The sequence below is a fragment of the Hyla sarda genome, chromosome 4 (genome assembly GCF_029499605.1).
Source record: "Hyla sarda isolate aHylSar1 chromosome 4, aHylSar1.hap1, whole genome shotgun sequence".
Classification (NCBI taxonomy): Eukaryota; Metazoa; Chordata; class Amphibia; order Anura; family Hylidae; genus Hyla; species Hyla sarda.
The window spans coordinates 266,901,984-266,918,658 of NC_079192.1; the positions used below are offsets into that span (position 1 = coordinate 266,901,984).

At 42.4% G+C, this 16,675-nt stretch overlaps 1 protein-coding gene across 1 annotated transcript in view; it reads right to left on the reverse strand.

Moving 5' to 3' along the window:
- Positions 1–16,675, reverse strand: part of TPH2 (tryptophan hydroxylase 2) — a 379,719-nt gene that overhangs the window by 14,405 nt on the left and 348,639 nt on the right. Inside the window, exon 9 of the mRNA XM_056574111.1 lies at positions 6,650–6,745. Coding sequence (XP_056430086.1) covers positions 6,650–6,745 — 96 coding nt within the window. The remainder of the gene's footprint in view (positions 1–6,649; positions 6,746–16,675) is intronic.

Below are 16,675 nucleotides of genomic sequence, written 5' to 3' on the forward strand. Positions count from 1 at the left end.
CTCACTCGCAAGCGGCGTCCCACACGGCGTCGGTTGCCTAGCAACTCTACGGCTGGATTTTACTTACGGCCCTGGGTTGTCAATGTGGCTGCCTGGAAGAGGCTCTTTGAACTCCGGCGTGGCGCGCTGCTACGTTCAGACGTGAGGTCACGTCACCTCACGTCTAAGCGCATCAGCCCACCATGTCAGAGTTCGTTGTGCCACCGAGCAGTGCGCCCGCCGCCCTGCTCTCTCTCGTACAGGCCCTGCTTGTCCTCAGGTACAGATCCCTGCTTGTCCTCTATGTAAGGAGCCCTGCTTGTTGTCAGTGTACAGAGCCCTGCTTGTTGTCAGTGTACAGAGCCCCGCTTGTTGTCAGTGTACAGAGCCCTGCTTGTTGTCAGTGTACAGAGCCCCGCTTGTTGTCAGTGTACAGAGCCCCGCTTGTTGTCAGTGTACAGAGCCCTGCTTGTTGTCAGTGTACAGAGCCCCGTTTGTTGTCAGTGTACAGAGCCCTGCTTGTTATCAGTGTACAGAGCCCTGCTTGTTGTCAGTGTACAGAGCCCTGCTTGTTGTCAGTGTACAGAGCTCCGCTTGTTGTCAGTGTACAGAGCCCTGCTTGTTGTCAGTGTACAGAGCCCTGCTTGTTGTCAGTGTACAGAGCCCTGCTTGTTGTCAGTGTACAGAGCCCCGTTTGTTGTCAGTGTACAGAGCCCTGCTTGTTGTCAGTGTACAGAGCCCTGCTTGTCCTCAGTGTACAGAGCCCTGCTTGTTGTCAGCGTACAGAGCCCTGCTTGTTGTCAGTGTACAGAGCCTCATATCAATAATAAGGATACAGTGTTATGCAGAGGTGTACTTATAACAATTTTATACACAAATGATACTATTTACAGTCGTGCGGGGGGCGCAAAATTTTTTCTTCTTCCTAGGGGGGGCATGACAGAAAATAATTGAGAAGCACTGCTTTACTGGAACCATAGACTTAATACCTCAACCAATACACTTTCATTCAGCTGCTGATTATATAATTTTTAAATTTTTATTATCTTACCATTTTTTTTATCTTAAATATATATCACATCTCATGCAACGGGCCTGCACAGATGTATATTGTATTATTGTATTCATTCAATAAATGTCATTATTTTTAGTAACCTATGTATTCATCCTAATTCGGATATCTCAGTAAACCTATTTATCTTTTCTCACTACTTACTTTCCTTTTCTTCATCCTCGCTTCCATCTTTCTGCATTCTTACATCTCTCTTCTTTTTTTTTTCTCTATCCTTCCCTTCTTTATATATTACTACTGTATCTTGAGGACTGGTTCATATATATTATTTAGTATATATAATTTTTTTTTCCTCCTACGTACCCTTAGGTCTTTGGGATATAGACCTACCCAGTTAACCTCGGGTCAGTGGCTGAGTGAGCTATACAACTGTTTATTTCTATATCTTACCAGAAGTGCCGGACTATCAATTGCCGAATTAACAGCGCTTTAAACATCTGGCAGAATTGTTTTACCTACATTCATCTTACCACTACGGCCCAGTGGTAGATTCTGTATAACTAGTGCATTTATATTTGTGTTTTTTATTATATGTTTATTTATGTGTTTTAATAAATATACCGTGAAATTGAAGCACAGTCTTTTTCATTAACATTATGCACCATTTTTAATGGTGGTGTCCTTGAGGTTTGGTTATTATTTTATATACTACCAGCTTTTGCCCATGGCTTCGATCACGTTAAATTTGGGGTAACATAGATTTACTTTTACGATCCTATAGTGATGAGGCCGCTCTGGGTAAAGTCTACAGGCATCCAAACAACCCGAAATATTACACCTGCTGTTTCATGGAATTGAATATCGACATCCTTTGAGGATTTTTACAGAGTCTGCACACAGGGAAACCCGGCTTCTCGCGCTGCTTATATACTGCCAACAGTCCTCATATCCCGCACTCCTATACCATCCTCCTATCTCGACTTCCTATCTCGACCTCCTATCCCGACTTCCTATCCTGACCTCCTATCCCGACCTCCTATCCCATACTCATATCCCGTCCTCCTATCCCTCCTATCCGGACCTCCTATCCCGTACTCCTATCTCAACCTCCTATACCTTCCTCCTATCCCGTCCTCCTATCCCTTCCTCCTATCTCGACCTCCTATCTTTACCTCCTATCCCGACCTCCTATCCCAACCTCCTATACCGTCCTCCTATCCTGACCTCCTATCCCATCCTCCTATCTCGACCTCCTATCCCAACCTTCCCGACCTCCTATCCCGACCTCCTATCCCGACCTCCTATCCTGTCCTCCTATCCCGTCCTCATATCCCGTCCTCCTATCTTGACCTCCTAACCCGACCGCCTATCCCCTCCGCCTATCCCATCCTCCTATCCCGTCCTCCTATCCCTTCCTCCTATCTCGACCTCCTATCTCGACCCCCCATCTTTACCTCCTATCCCGACCTCCTATCCCGACCTCCTATCCCATCCTCATATCCCGTCCTCATATCCGTCCTCCTATCTTGACCTCCTAACTCGTCCTCCTATCCCGACCGTCTATCCCGACCGCCTATCCTGTCCTCCTATCCCGTCCTCCTATCCCTTCCTCCTTTCTCGACCTCCTATCTCGACCTCCCATCTTTACCTCCTAATCCAACCTACGATACCGTCCTCCTATCCTGACCTCCTATCCCTTCCTCCTTTCTCAACCTCCTATCTCGACCTCCCATCTTTACCTCCTAATCCGACCTCCTATCCCGACCTCCTATACCGTCCTCCTATCCCGACCTCCTATCCTGTCCTCATATCCCATCCTTCTATCCCTCCTATCCCGACCTCCTATCCCGACCTCCTATCTCGACCTCCGATCTTGACCTCCTATCCCATCCTACTATCCCGTCCTCCTATCCCTTCCTCCTATCCCTTCCTCCTATCTCGACCTCCTATCCCGACCTCCTATCCCTCCTATCCCGACCTCCTATCTCGATCTCCTTTCCCGTCCTACTATCTCGTCCTCTTATCCCATCCTCATATCCCATCCTCCTAGCTCGACCTCCTATCCCGTCCTCCTATCCTGTCCTCATATCCCGTCCTCCTATCCAGACCTTCTATCCCGACCTCCTATCCCGACCTCCTACACCGTCCTCCTATCCCGACCTCCTATCCCGTCCTCATATCCCGCCTCCTATCCCTCCTACCCCAACCTCCTATCCCAACCTCCTATCTCGACCTCCTATCTCAATCTCCTATCCCGTCCTACTATCCCGTCCTCCTATCTCGACCTCCTATCCTGACCTCCCATCCCGTCCTCATATCCCGCCTCCTATCCTTCCTATCCTGACCTCCTATCCCGACCTCCTATCTCGACCTCCTATCTCAACCTCCTATCCCATCCTACTATCCCGTCCTCCTATCTCGACCTCCTATCCTGACCTCCCATCCCGTCCTCATATCTCGACCTCCTATCCCGTCCTCCTATCCCTTCCTCCTATCTCGACCTCCTATCTTGACCTCCCATCTTTACCTCCTATCCCGACCTCCTATCCTGACCTTCTATACCATCCTCCTATCCTGACCTCCTATCCCGACCTCCTATCTCGACCTCCTATCCCGACCTCCTATCCCTCCTATCCCGACCTCCTATCTCGATCTTCTATCCCGTCCTACTATTCCGTCCTCTTATCCCGTCCTCATATCCCTTCCTCCTATCCCATCCTCCGATCCCATCCTCCTATCTCGACCTCCTATCCCGTCCTCATATCCTGTCCTCATATCCCGTCCTCCTATCCCGACCTCCTATCCCGACCTCCTATACCGTCCTCCTATCCCGACCTCCTATCCCGTCCTCATATCCCGCCTCCTATCCCTCCTATCCCGACCTCCTATCTCGACCTCCTATCTCAACCTCCTATCCCGTCCTACTATCCCGTCCTCCTATCTCGACCTCCTATCCTGACCTCCCATCCCGTCCTCATATCCCATCCTCATATCCCATCCTCCTATCCGACCTCCTATTCCATACTCCTATCCCGTCCTCCTATCCCGACCTCCTATCCCGACCTCCTATCTCGACTTCCTATCCCGACCATCCCGTCCTCCTATGTCGACCTCCTATCCCGACCTGCTATCCTGACCTCCTATTCCATCCTTCTATATCGACCTCCTATCTCGACCTCCAATCCTGACCTCCTATCCCGACCTCCTATCCCGACCTTCTATCCCGACCTCCTATCCCGTCCTCCTATCCCAACCTCCTATCTCGACCTCATATCCCATCCTCCTAACTCGACCTCCTATCTCGACCTCCTATCTTGACCTCCTATCCGGACCTCCTATCACAACCTCCTATCCCGATGATCACGTCCTCCTATCTCGACCTCCTATTTCGACCTGCTATCTCGACCTCCTATCCCGACCTCCTATCCCGACCTCATATCCCGACCTCCCATCCCGTCCTCATATCTCAACCTGTAATATGTGTACCAGGTATTGAAATATCTCCAGCAGTACGGAAGTTATGTGGGAACATACATTTCCCATTGATTTGCATGGGACTTTAAACAAAAACTTTGACCCTCACAAATGGGGGTAGTTAAGGGTTAAATTAACTATCCTATATTTTAAGTGGACATATAAGTAACATGTGACCAAGTATTATCAAAATATCTCCAGCTGTTTGGAAGTTATGCAGTAACATATAGTTCCCATAGACTTATATGGGACTTTAAAAAAAAAAAAAAAAACTTTTTCACCCCCTTAAGGGTGAAATTTCTAAAAATCCTTTCTTATTCCTTGTCTACGTCTTAAAAACAACACCTGTGCAAAAATTCAGGTTTCTAGGTCCAAGGGTTTAGGCTGGGTGTTGATGAGTCAGTGAGTCAGGTCTTCTCTTTTTATATATAAGATTGTCCTAAATTAACTGTATGGTATCGGTAAATAACCGCATATACCTCGGACGTTTCTGCTGTGAGCTGCACACGTTTTTTCTTTATTACATATTTATTTCTGATCCCCTATGCGGTTGGTTTCATCTCCATTTGTATTATATATGCAATACAAAAGCAACCCTCACAGCAGGATTCCATATTGAAGGATAAAAGCAGAATGTGCACCTTTACATAAAATGCACATGTATATAAATTATTGACAATGCGAAGACAAAAAAAAGGGGGGGGGGGAGAAAGAATCAGATAAAACCTATTATTGAATTAAAATCTTCCTAACCTTGTATTGTACCCACAGTCTCCAAAGTTAAGTTACACATTGAAGGCACTGGGAATTGTCAGTACAATGATTCTTTAATCCAGTATTATATAGTACCTGTAGCTGAACCTCTGTCACTAAAAGTGATATGTGCCATATTGTTCCTTGGATAATCGGCCATGTTGCCTTGTAAAATGGTGATTATGCTTTATGAGCTATATATCTCTAATATTACTGGCCACTCGAAAGGTACTGTCTACTTTGTAATGATCAAGTACCATGATGTAGAATTTATGATTTTATTTCCTGGGGTAATGCACCAGATATACTATTTTTTCCTCTGTGTTTCAGAATGATTTCAGATTGCACAGGAACAAGGTTTTTCAACCAGTACTTCAGTTCTGACTATGCCCTTAAGACAGTACCTGCAACATAACAAAAGATTTCAATATAATGGTATATTTATTGGATGTCTTTGAAGAAAGTCCAACATTCTTTATCACTCAAGATATCTATATATTGCAAATATTTTTGTATTCAAAAGTGTTTTGACTGCAGATAGGATTTTTGCTTGCTTATTTCATGGTTTGTTTTCTTTCCATTTTAAGGTCTTTCTAAAACTGTTTTCTTCAATAAATCAGATTTTTAGCTTTTTTTCATTCAGTATATCGCCATGTCAATTTAAGGAAAGAGATCATCATAAAAATTTAAATTATAGATGTAATTGCCTACATTTCCATAACTCACATAAATTGTAAAGGGTGGAAAAATGTGCTCAATAAAATTTGCATTGTCGTCAAATGGCATGATACAATGGGAGAAACTTATACACTGGAAAGATGTATTAAAACCGGTAGAAAGAAAAAATATTGCAGCTGTCTATGGTAACCAATCAGGTCATTGCTTCAATTTACAAAGGATGTTTCTACTGTTTCCTTCTGGTAGACAGTAAACAAGTTGATGTTACCAATTAAACAGTACAACTGCCCTTTTGAAGAAGACACATTTCTAGCATTAGGTAGACACATGGTACCAATTATTTATTTATCTGCATATAATTGAATAATTGAATAATGCAATCATTCTCTAATGCCAAATGTATAATGCTAAAATGTTAAGGGCTGGAACTCCTACTCCCTTCCCATCCTATCTCTGTCCCAACTTGATTGACAGTCAGGGCTTGGCTTTCAGCAACGAGCCCTGTTTCCAAATTTCATTTATGCACTGTGCATGCACATTGGATACAGGACTCGGCCTTCAGCTGACTGTCAATCAAGCATAGATATAAGGGGAAGCTGGTTGGCTTTTAACCCTTTTGGTCAGAAACACTTTCAATAAGCACACAGCCCTAAAGTGGTGTAGCCTCACTAAGGCATATTTTGTGGCAACATGTCAAGACATCGGTACATACTGGCACTTGTTTTACCCAAACTATTGTTTTTTTTAACTTACCTTCAATTCTCCAATAGAAGATAGGAGTCCTGCGCCATATGCTCGTAGCTGTCCATCTTGTTTGCAAAGACCAAATTCAATAGTAAAAAAATAGCACTGGAAAAAAAATACAATAACTAGTTAATTTTTTTGTTGAACAATTATTTTTATCATATGCATGCCAAGACAAATGAAGGCAGTGGCCCTGCTGCTTCTTTTATTCTATACACAGGTGTTGTGTATACAGAGATTGAGAAGGGAGAAACAGTAAAAAAAATAATATTTATAAAGCTTTTAAGTTGCAGCCCCTTAAGGTTCACCAAAAATTCATGTTCCACCAGTCCAAGACTTCTGCTTGTACAACCAATCCAAGACTTCAGCGCTCTTTGTATCCATAAAACAATCCTTGATGCTCTAGAATTTTTGAGGGACACAAACATGGCTATTGGACTAAAAACAAAAAAATATACAAATCTGAGTGAAATAGAGAAAAGAGCTTGAGTACTTTGTGGGGCTTCTTTAATGGGTTTGTTTACTTAACACATTTTTAGATAACCTTTTTAGTTCCTCTTGAGTTAATAGAAAGGAGTCCCTAATTTCCATAAATTCTTCATTTGGCTGGAGTGGAAACAGGTGCAATACACAAATCTCACTCTGGAGGACCTGGCATGTCTATGCAGGACAACCCACATAATAGGCACCATGTGATGCTTTTTTTCCCCTGTGGTGGCACAGTAGGAGATTTAAACATCTGCTCCTAGGTGCCCCCAACAAAGTACACCCGTTTTGTGAGGATGTCAGCAATAGTTTAACTTGATAAAAGCAAGATACCTCACCAGATACTTAAGTGGAAAGATTTCAATGAAATAATATTTAAGGGCTGTATTATACCTGCCGGTACAGATCTCATAGATTGGCGTGTTACATAACTTAGTTATTACATTGCTTTAGACTCATTTATAAATTTCAATAGTCCTTAATAAGCCAACCATGGACCCAAAATGTTGTTATATAATACTTTTTTATGCAGTCTACATTGGTAAGAATACACTGTTGGGACCAGGTTGTCTGAAAAAGCTCTAAAAATACAACACCATTCTACAAAAAGTCAGAAGTTGAAGGGGTACTCTGGGGGAAAACAAGTGGAAAGTCTGACTACAGTACTCTCTGCTGACACCTCTGTGCATGTCAGGAACTGTCCGGAGCACGAACTAATGCCCATAGCAAACCTCTCCTGCTCCAAACAGTTCCTGACATGGACAGAGGTGGCAGCAGAGAGCACTGTGGTCGGACTGAAACGAATTACACAACTTCCTGCTACAGCAGCTGATAAGAACTGGAAGGCTTAATATTTTTAAATAGAAGTAATTTATAAATCTGTTTAACTTTCTGGCACCAGTTGATTTGAAAACCTCTTTTTTAAACTGAAGTGCCCCTTAAATGATATGCACATTTAAATTACTGATCAAAAAATCTAATAAAATAGGTAAACACCATATAATAATAAAAAGAGCTTTAGAATGCCATAGGTGGATTTTGCAATTTGCCCCACACGACCCAAGTACGATGCACCATATTCTGCTAAAGTGCTTATTATCTTTCAAAAGCCTTTTAATATTTCCCTGTGTGTAATTTCATTTGTGTAGCTACAGAATTCTAAATAGGATTCATTAATAAAGCGTGGCCTGTTCCCGTTTAATCATCTATGGCAGCGGTTTGATGGAAGCGGTGACTGAAAGCAGAAGTCCCTATTATTGTTAATTAATAGAATGCCAGTGCACATCATTATAGATCGATATGATTGGTACAGATCACAGCTCTGATTTATTACAGCCCGCTTGAAGGATTGGATCATTATTGATATTTCATGCTGGAGACACTGTGAATAAGCCACAAGTTAACTGAAGTGAGGCGTGAACATTAGGGAACTTAAAAACTGTTATTTGGAGGATACAAATATATGTATTCAGGAACAAAATGTTTTTTCTGCCTTGAATGTTGTTATTATACTGGTGTTGTGATTGGCAATATGTGACCTAAATTATTATTTTAGAACAACAAGCGCTCCTCCAGTTCTATGCAGTTTGTCTAAAACATACGCACACAGGTAGCACTTGAAATGTCATGGTGAGGACATACTGGGATAATACCTAGCTATTTAGTATATTATATAGTAGTGGAATTAGCACTTGTGGCCAGAGCTTCTTTACATCTTGTTTTGAAAGTCTGACTTTGCAGACGAATTACGCACAGCTCTTTGCTCATGGGAACAAAAAGGAGAACATTGGCCTGAGAACAGTCAAATCTGCAGAAAAAGACGCTTGCAAGTGATTAGCCTATTTTACAGATTGCTGGATTTATAGCTTCAAATCAATGTCATTATTTTAGTGTAGCAAATAAATTGCTTATATAAATACAGAGAATTTCTAAATATGTGGGAATAAAAAAAATAAAATAAAAAAAAATAAGATCAAGGCAGCCCGACCTGTTTTGCAGTAACTGGTTTTACTGAATAATTACCTACTTTACATATTTCCAGCAAATCACGGTGAAATGTCTGACTCTAGGTGTCAGGCATTAAGTTTTGTTCTTATTCGATGGGAAAGTTTTGTGAATCCCTTATCACACAAGTACAAATTTGCATAAATTTATTTTTTATGTCTCTTTTATAGATGAAGGTGAGTGTTTCCTCTTATAAATTGAAGCATTCCGTTAGCTTGTATTTTTTTTTATTGTATATGTGAAATTGCTGACTTTTTTATTCCTGACTATTTGAGTTTAAAATGCCCAGTATGGTAGTTTTTACCCAAACAGCAGAATGAGGAACTGCGGGCAAATCTGTAAGGGTGCCATAGTATCCCGAACATCAGCACTAATTCTATTCATGGATTCAAAACCAGAAAAAAAATCACGTTTCCATTATAGTTTTTCTCTGTGTCAGTTCTACTCCTGGTCTTAGCTAAAAATACTCCAAAATACTGACTAAAATACTGCATGCGAACCCAACCTTAGCCTTTTTCAGCCTTTTTTCGTAAAAAAAACAGTTACAGACATTAGTTAAGAATTCAGCTGATCTTTTCAAATTGTAACAATGCTGGATGTGCATCCTCTTACCTGTGTGGCAGATGACACGGGCAGTATCGGGGAGCGAAGTCTAAGGTGCCGCTGGTCTTCACCAGAGCCCGCCGCAAGGCAGGATGAGCTTGCTGCAGCAGGCGACACCCAGGTCGCTACCCCCGATACGACTCAATCACACAAGTAGCTGGGCAAGATGAGGTACAGAAGGATAAGGCAGAGGCGTAGTCAGATTTAGCAGAAAGGTCAAGGCAGGCGGCAAAGGTGCATAGTCAAATAATGTAGTGGAAGGGTCAAAATACACGGGCGAGGCAAACAGACAATAGGGAGTGTTTAATCTCAGGCAAGGAGCACTGAAAATCTGGCAAGGAAGAGGGGGAGGAGCTATCTTAAATAACATAGTGGAAGGAACAGGAAACAATTAGCGGTGCACTGGCCCTTTAAATCTCAAGAAGCCGGTGCGCGCGCGCTCCCCTAGGAGGCGGGGGCATGCGTGCAGGGAACCAGAGAGTTGGGCAGAAGCTGGTAAGGAATGGGCCATGATTCGCATGCGGGTGTGTCCCGCAATGCAAATCAAGGTCCCGCCGTGGGAACGGGGCAGTGATCGCTCACGGTCAGAGCGCCGGACCGGAGCACTCACCGTAACATATATTAAACCTGATATTTTACATTCACTTTTTTTGTTTCTTTTTACACACAGACAAAAATAATCATGTTCTATGTACTGACCATTAGAATTACAGCCATAAAAAAACACATTTGCACTAACAATCGTTTTGTCATAGACTTTAAAGTAACAAAAATCTTATTAATGGGCATTTATGGATCAAAAACTGCTGATCTGAACATAGCTTAAGAAACAAAAATAAAAACAGACTGATTTGTTTACTGTAGAAATGGAGAAACCCCTCCTGTTTATCCTGCTTGTCCTCGATGGCCTATCTCTAGAGGTTGAAGGATAGTTGGATTAATCCCATACACATTAGATGACTCATCTGGCCAAAGTTAGCGGAATGCGGTGCTCACGTCATACACGGCAGGTTCCGGCTGCTAGCAGTAGCTGGGGACCCGCCAGTAATGGCCGACATCCACGATTTCCGCCATTAACTCCTAGGATGCCGTGATCAGTACAGATCACGGCACCTGCGGCAGTGCGCATGTTAAAATAGATGATCGGATCGACCGCTGCTCTGCCGTGGGGATCCGATCATCTGTATTGGCGGACGGAGGTCCCCTCACCTGCCTCCGTACGTCTCCAGGCGTCTTCTGCTCTGGTCTGAGATCAAGCAGACAAGAGCAGAAGATAGCTGATAATACTGATCAGTGCTATGCCCTATGCATAGCACTGAACAGTATTAGCAATCAAATGATTGCTATACATAGTCCCCTATGGGGACATAAAAAGTTTTTAAAAAGTTGAAAAATATAAAAATAAAAAGTAAAAAAAAATTGAAAAATCCCCTCCCCCAATAAAAATTTAAATTGTCTGTTTTTTCCATTTTACCCCCAAAAAGCGTAATTTTTTTTTAAATAAACATATTTGCTATCACCTTGTGCGTAAATTTCCAAGCTATCAAAATATAATGTTAATGATCCTGTACGGTGAACAGCGTAAACGTAAAAGAAAAAAAAAGTCCAAAAATGCAGCTTTTTAGTCACATTTAATTTTTAAAAAAATTTATAAAAATAATTTCAAAGTTTTACATATGCAAATGTGGTATTGATAAAAAGTACAGATGACGGCGCAAAAAATTAGCCCTCATACCGCCCTATATACAGAAAAATGAAAAAGGTGGTCAAAATAGGGCGATTTCAGATTACTGATTTTGTACAAAAAGTTTTTTTTTTTTTTTAAGCGGTACAAAAATATAAAAGTATCTAGCCATGGGTATCATTTTAATCGTATTGACCCACAGAATAAAGAACACATGTAATTTTTACCGTAAGGTGTACAGTGTGTTTATTTAGTCACTTTCAGGTTTTTTGTCTCCTGGTATTTTCTTATCACTTTCCATTTTTCTGTTTTTAGGTCCCTGCATACCTAGCTGGTTATTTGCTTTTTCTTCTTTCATTCTTTTTTCATGCGGTGATGTTTTTTTTTTTTTTTATCCATTTCACTCCTCGTTCTTTTGTTTTATTTTACTATGGTTACTCCATTTTACTATGGTTACATCTTCGAAGTTTATGAACAGTGGTGCTGAACAGGGACATTAAAAGTTGGTTGGGTTGCTGAAGGAAAAAACATAAAGAGGACTAATTATAATTATTTATTTCACTGCTCAGCACTGCCTAGCAGCCCTCTGGTGAATGGTGATAGTCATTACGTTGATAAATACCTGGGCGCGATGACAAAACTTTGAGGCCGGAAGAAGCACGCACTCACGTGCGAAACTGCCGGCGTTGTCTCCGAGCGCCATACACCTGTGCCGATTCTGAGAACCAGCACCCCGTGAACCGGACCCTGGGACGCACCTTCCTCCGTTGAGCTGTGAGTGCACGTACGTGCACTTTAGCTTACTACTTGTTGATACTTCTTACGTTTGTATGTGCACCCCGCAGGGGGTATTGAATTGGGTTGCCAAGACTATGCTCCAGACTGTATGCAGGGGAAGCTGCTTTTTGTGTTCTCTCCCCTTTTATGTTTCACTACTAATAGATTTGTAAACTACTTCTATTAAAAAATCTTAATCCTTCCAGTACTTTTTAGGGGCTGTATACTACAAAGGAAATGTTTTTCTTTTTGGATTTCTCTTATGTCACGACCACAGTGCTCTCTGCTGACCTCTGCGGTCCATTTTAGGAGCTATCCAGAGCAGCATATGTTTGCTATGGGGATTTTCTCCTGCTCTGGACAGTTCCTAAAATGGACAGCAGAGGTCAGCAGAGAGCATCATGGTTGTGACATAAGAGAAATCAAAAAAGAAAAACATTTCCTTTGTAGTATACAGCCCCTAAAAAGTACGGGAAGGATTAAAGGGGTTGTGCGCTGCCCTGCAGTTCGGAGCTCCGCTCACAGCGTCCGGAAGTTCATTACTCTGAATGCTGTGTGCGGGCTTCAGTGTTCGCAGCCGCCAGGCGTGATGTCATGCCCGGCCCCTTCATGACGTCTCACCCGCCCTCTCATGACGTCGGTCACGCCCCCTTCCCATAGACTTTCATTGAGGGGGCGGGCGAGACGTCATGAAGGGGCCGAGCCGGACGTCACGCCCGGCGGCTGCGAACACGGAAGCTCGCACACAGCATTCGGAGTAATGAACTTCCGGACGCTGTGAGCGGAGCTCCGAATTGCAGGGCAGCGCACAACCCCTTTAAGATTTTTTAATAGAAGTAATTTACAAATCTGTTTAACTTTCTGGCACCAGTTGATCTAAAAAAAAAAAAAAAAGTTTTCCACGGGAGTACCCCTTTAAAGTATTTTCTAGTACAGTGGTTCTCAACCTGGTGTACAATAACCCCCAGGGGTACTTAGCAGTTCTCCAGGGAGTACTTGAAAACAAATCAGTAATGTCAGCAACAGCCACTGGTTACTGGTCTGGACCACTTTGAAAGAAATGGTAGGCTGACATCACTGCACCGAGGAGCAGAGCAGGAGGACAGCAAGGGGGAAGCGTGGGCACTGGGCTGCTGTGGGCAGTAACTATCATCAGCTTTGTTGCTCCACTGCCCCTGCAGACCGGGGCCCTACTGCTATGAACCATAGCGGGACAGTATGGCAGTCTAGAACTATATATGGGGCAGTTTGGGGGTCTACAGTTATATTTGGAAGCACAGAGGGGCCTAACAACTTTTTGAGGACGCAAAGCGGGTACTATTACTGTGTGTGACAATAAGCATAGGGAGTTTGTAAATAGGTGGGTCTTGTACTGCAGAAAGTAGACTACAATGTTTGTTTGATTGGTTCTGTGGAGAAGTCTTGTATGGGAGAAATCTTAATGGCGGTCTAGGCCAGATAGTGAAGAAAAGTAAAGTAAACAACTCTGGTTAGAGAAGACGTCACCTGTATATCGGGGGACTGGGGAGATAGGGAGAAGAACAGGGTGCCTGTTAAAGAGGAAAGTAAAGCATATGAATTATACTATAATCATTACAAAATGTCTCTTATATGGGGGTACAATTGTTTGGGAATGGGCTGTCAAGGTTGAGAACTACTGTTCTAGTAGACAGCAAAATATTGTAACTGAATAGATTTCATTCACAATTTAGCTATTATCATGAGAATTTAATTACTGTAATGCAATTGGAAATGAATGGGCTTCTATCCATGACAGGCATGTGACGCATCAAATGTAAAAGCATAAAAAACAAGAAAATATGTTATTCAATAGCACTGTAGGCTTAGAATAATGGAACAATGCATATACAGAATCTCACATAAGGGAGTCCACCCCACACATTTTTGTAAATGTTTTATTTATATTTTTGCATGTGACATCACTGAAGAAATGACTCTCTGCTACAATGTAAAGAAGTAAGTGTACATATAAATCACTGTTTAATGTTGTGTACTCTCAAAATAACTCAACACATGCAGTAGTTAAGTTTAATGTCTAAACCTTGCCAACAAAAGTGAGTATAGCGCTAAGTAAAAAATTTCAAATTGGGCCCAAAGTGTTAAGATTTTGTTTGGTCACTATTGTTTTCCAGCACTGCCTTAGGCCTCTTGGTCATTGAGTTCACCAGAGCTTTATAGGTTGCCGCTGGAGTCCTCTTCTACTCCTTTGTGATAACATCACAGAGCTTGTTGTTAGAGACCATTTGAGGATGCACCAAAGGGTTTAGGTCTGGAGACATGTTTGGCCAGTCCATTACCTCTACCCTCAGCTTCTTTAGCAAGGCAGTGGTTGTCTAGGAGATGTGTTTGAGGTCTTTATCATGCTGGGATATTGCCCTGCATCCCAGTCTTCAAAGGTAGGGGATCATGATTGCCTCAGAATGTCAAAGTTAATGTTCGCATTTATGGTTCCCTCAATGAATTGTAGGTCCCCAGTGCAAGCAGCCACATGCAGACCCAGACCATGACATTCCTAACACTATGCTTGTCTTTGAACAACTCACTAGGTTGCCACCAAACACACTTGACACCATCTACACTAAATAAGTTTATCTTGGTCTCATCGGACCAGAGGACATGGTTCAAGTAATCCATAGTCCTTAGTCTGCTTGTCTTCAACAAACTATGTGCAGGCTTGCTTGTGCTTCATCTTTAGAAGAGACTTTCTTCTGGGACAACAGCCATGCAGACCAATTTGATGCAGTGTTCTTACAGGCTAACCCCTAACCCATTCAACCTCTGCAGCAATGCTGGCAGCACTCATACATCTATTTCCCAAAGACAACCTCTAGATGACACTAAGCACATGCACTCAACTTATTTGGTCAACCATGGCGAGGCCTGTTCTGAGTGGAAACTCTCCTGTAAAACTTAAATCTTGGCAATCCTCTTATAGCCTAAACTATCTTTTTGTAGAGCAACAATTCTTTTTTTAGATCCACAGAGAGATATTTGCATAAGATGACATGATCAACTTTTATTGACCAGTGTTAGAGAGTGTGAGAGCAATAACACCAAATTTTAGACACCTGCTCCCCATTCACACCTCAAGAAAATGGCTAATTTGAACATTTCCAATTAGAAGTGTACTCACTTTTGTTGCAAGGGTTTAGATATTAATCCTTTCAGGACTCAGCCCATTTGGGTCTTAAAAAGTACCTGTCACCAAATAATCTTTTGTAAATGACCTCAGGCTATGTTCCCTAACTACTCCTAAGGGTATGTTAACACTATGGATTTAACGCGGAATTCTGCACGCTGAATTGCGCGTCGGAATTCCGCGGTGTGAACTCCTACCATTAGTGTGAATTGGTCTTTCGCAGACCCGTTCACACTGCGGTATTTCAGCGGCGCTTAAATTGATCCGCGCAAAGAAAGAACATGTTCTTTCCTTTCGCCTTAGTCTGTGAGCACTGCATAGTCGTCAATGGTGACAGCACAGTGCCGCAGGGTCCTACTGTTGAAGTATCTGCGAGCGGAGATTCCGTTCAAAATCCGTAGTATGAACATACCCTAACACTCCTCCCACCCTTTAAAAAATGTTCAGAGCTTTAAAAAGCTCTGTATCATACCTTTATTCTTGCTCACATAGTGCACTCTCCCAAGCAGGAGAAAGTTGGCGTTTCCCAGCAGGCATGACATCACTGAAGCCTGCTGGGGGACCACATCCGCCCTCACATGGTTGCAGCGCTGTGATGAATAGAGGACCTCAAGCTCTGTGCATCTTTCAGTGAGGCTATATGCATGTTTTAGTGAGGCTCTATGCAGCTTTCAATGATGCTCTGTGCAGCTTTCAGTGAGGCTCTGTGCAGCTTTAGGTGAGGCTCTGTGCAGATTACAGTGAGGCTCTGTGCAGCTGTCAAGCTCAGTGCAGAGAAGCACTATCACCGCGTGCGGAAATGTCCCAATTATAAAAATATATAATTAATTAAACCGCTCGGTCAATGGCGTGCGCGCAAAAAAATTCCAAAGTCCAAAATAGTGAATTTTTGGTCACTTTTTATATCATTTAAAAATGAATAAAAAGCGATCAATAAGTCCTATCAATGCAAAATGTCAGATCATGGTGCAAAAAATTAGCCCTCATACCGACCCATACACGGAAAAATAAAAAAGTTATAGGGGTCAGAAGATGACAATTTTAAACGTATTAATTTTCCTGCATGTAGTTATGATTTTTTCCAGAAGTCCGAAAAAATCAAACCTATATAAGTAGGGTATCATTTTAATTGTATGGACCTACAGAATAAATATCAGGTGTCATTTTTACCGAAAAATGTACTACGTAGAAACGGAAGCCCCCAAAAGTTACAAAACAGCGTTTTTTTCAATTTTGTCGCACAATGATTTTTTTTCCCGCTTCACCGTAGATTTTTTGCAAAAAACGAAAATGCAAAAACGGAAAAAAAAAACAGTCCTTA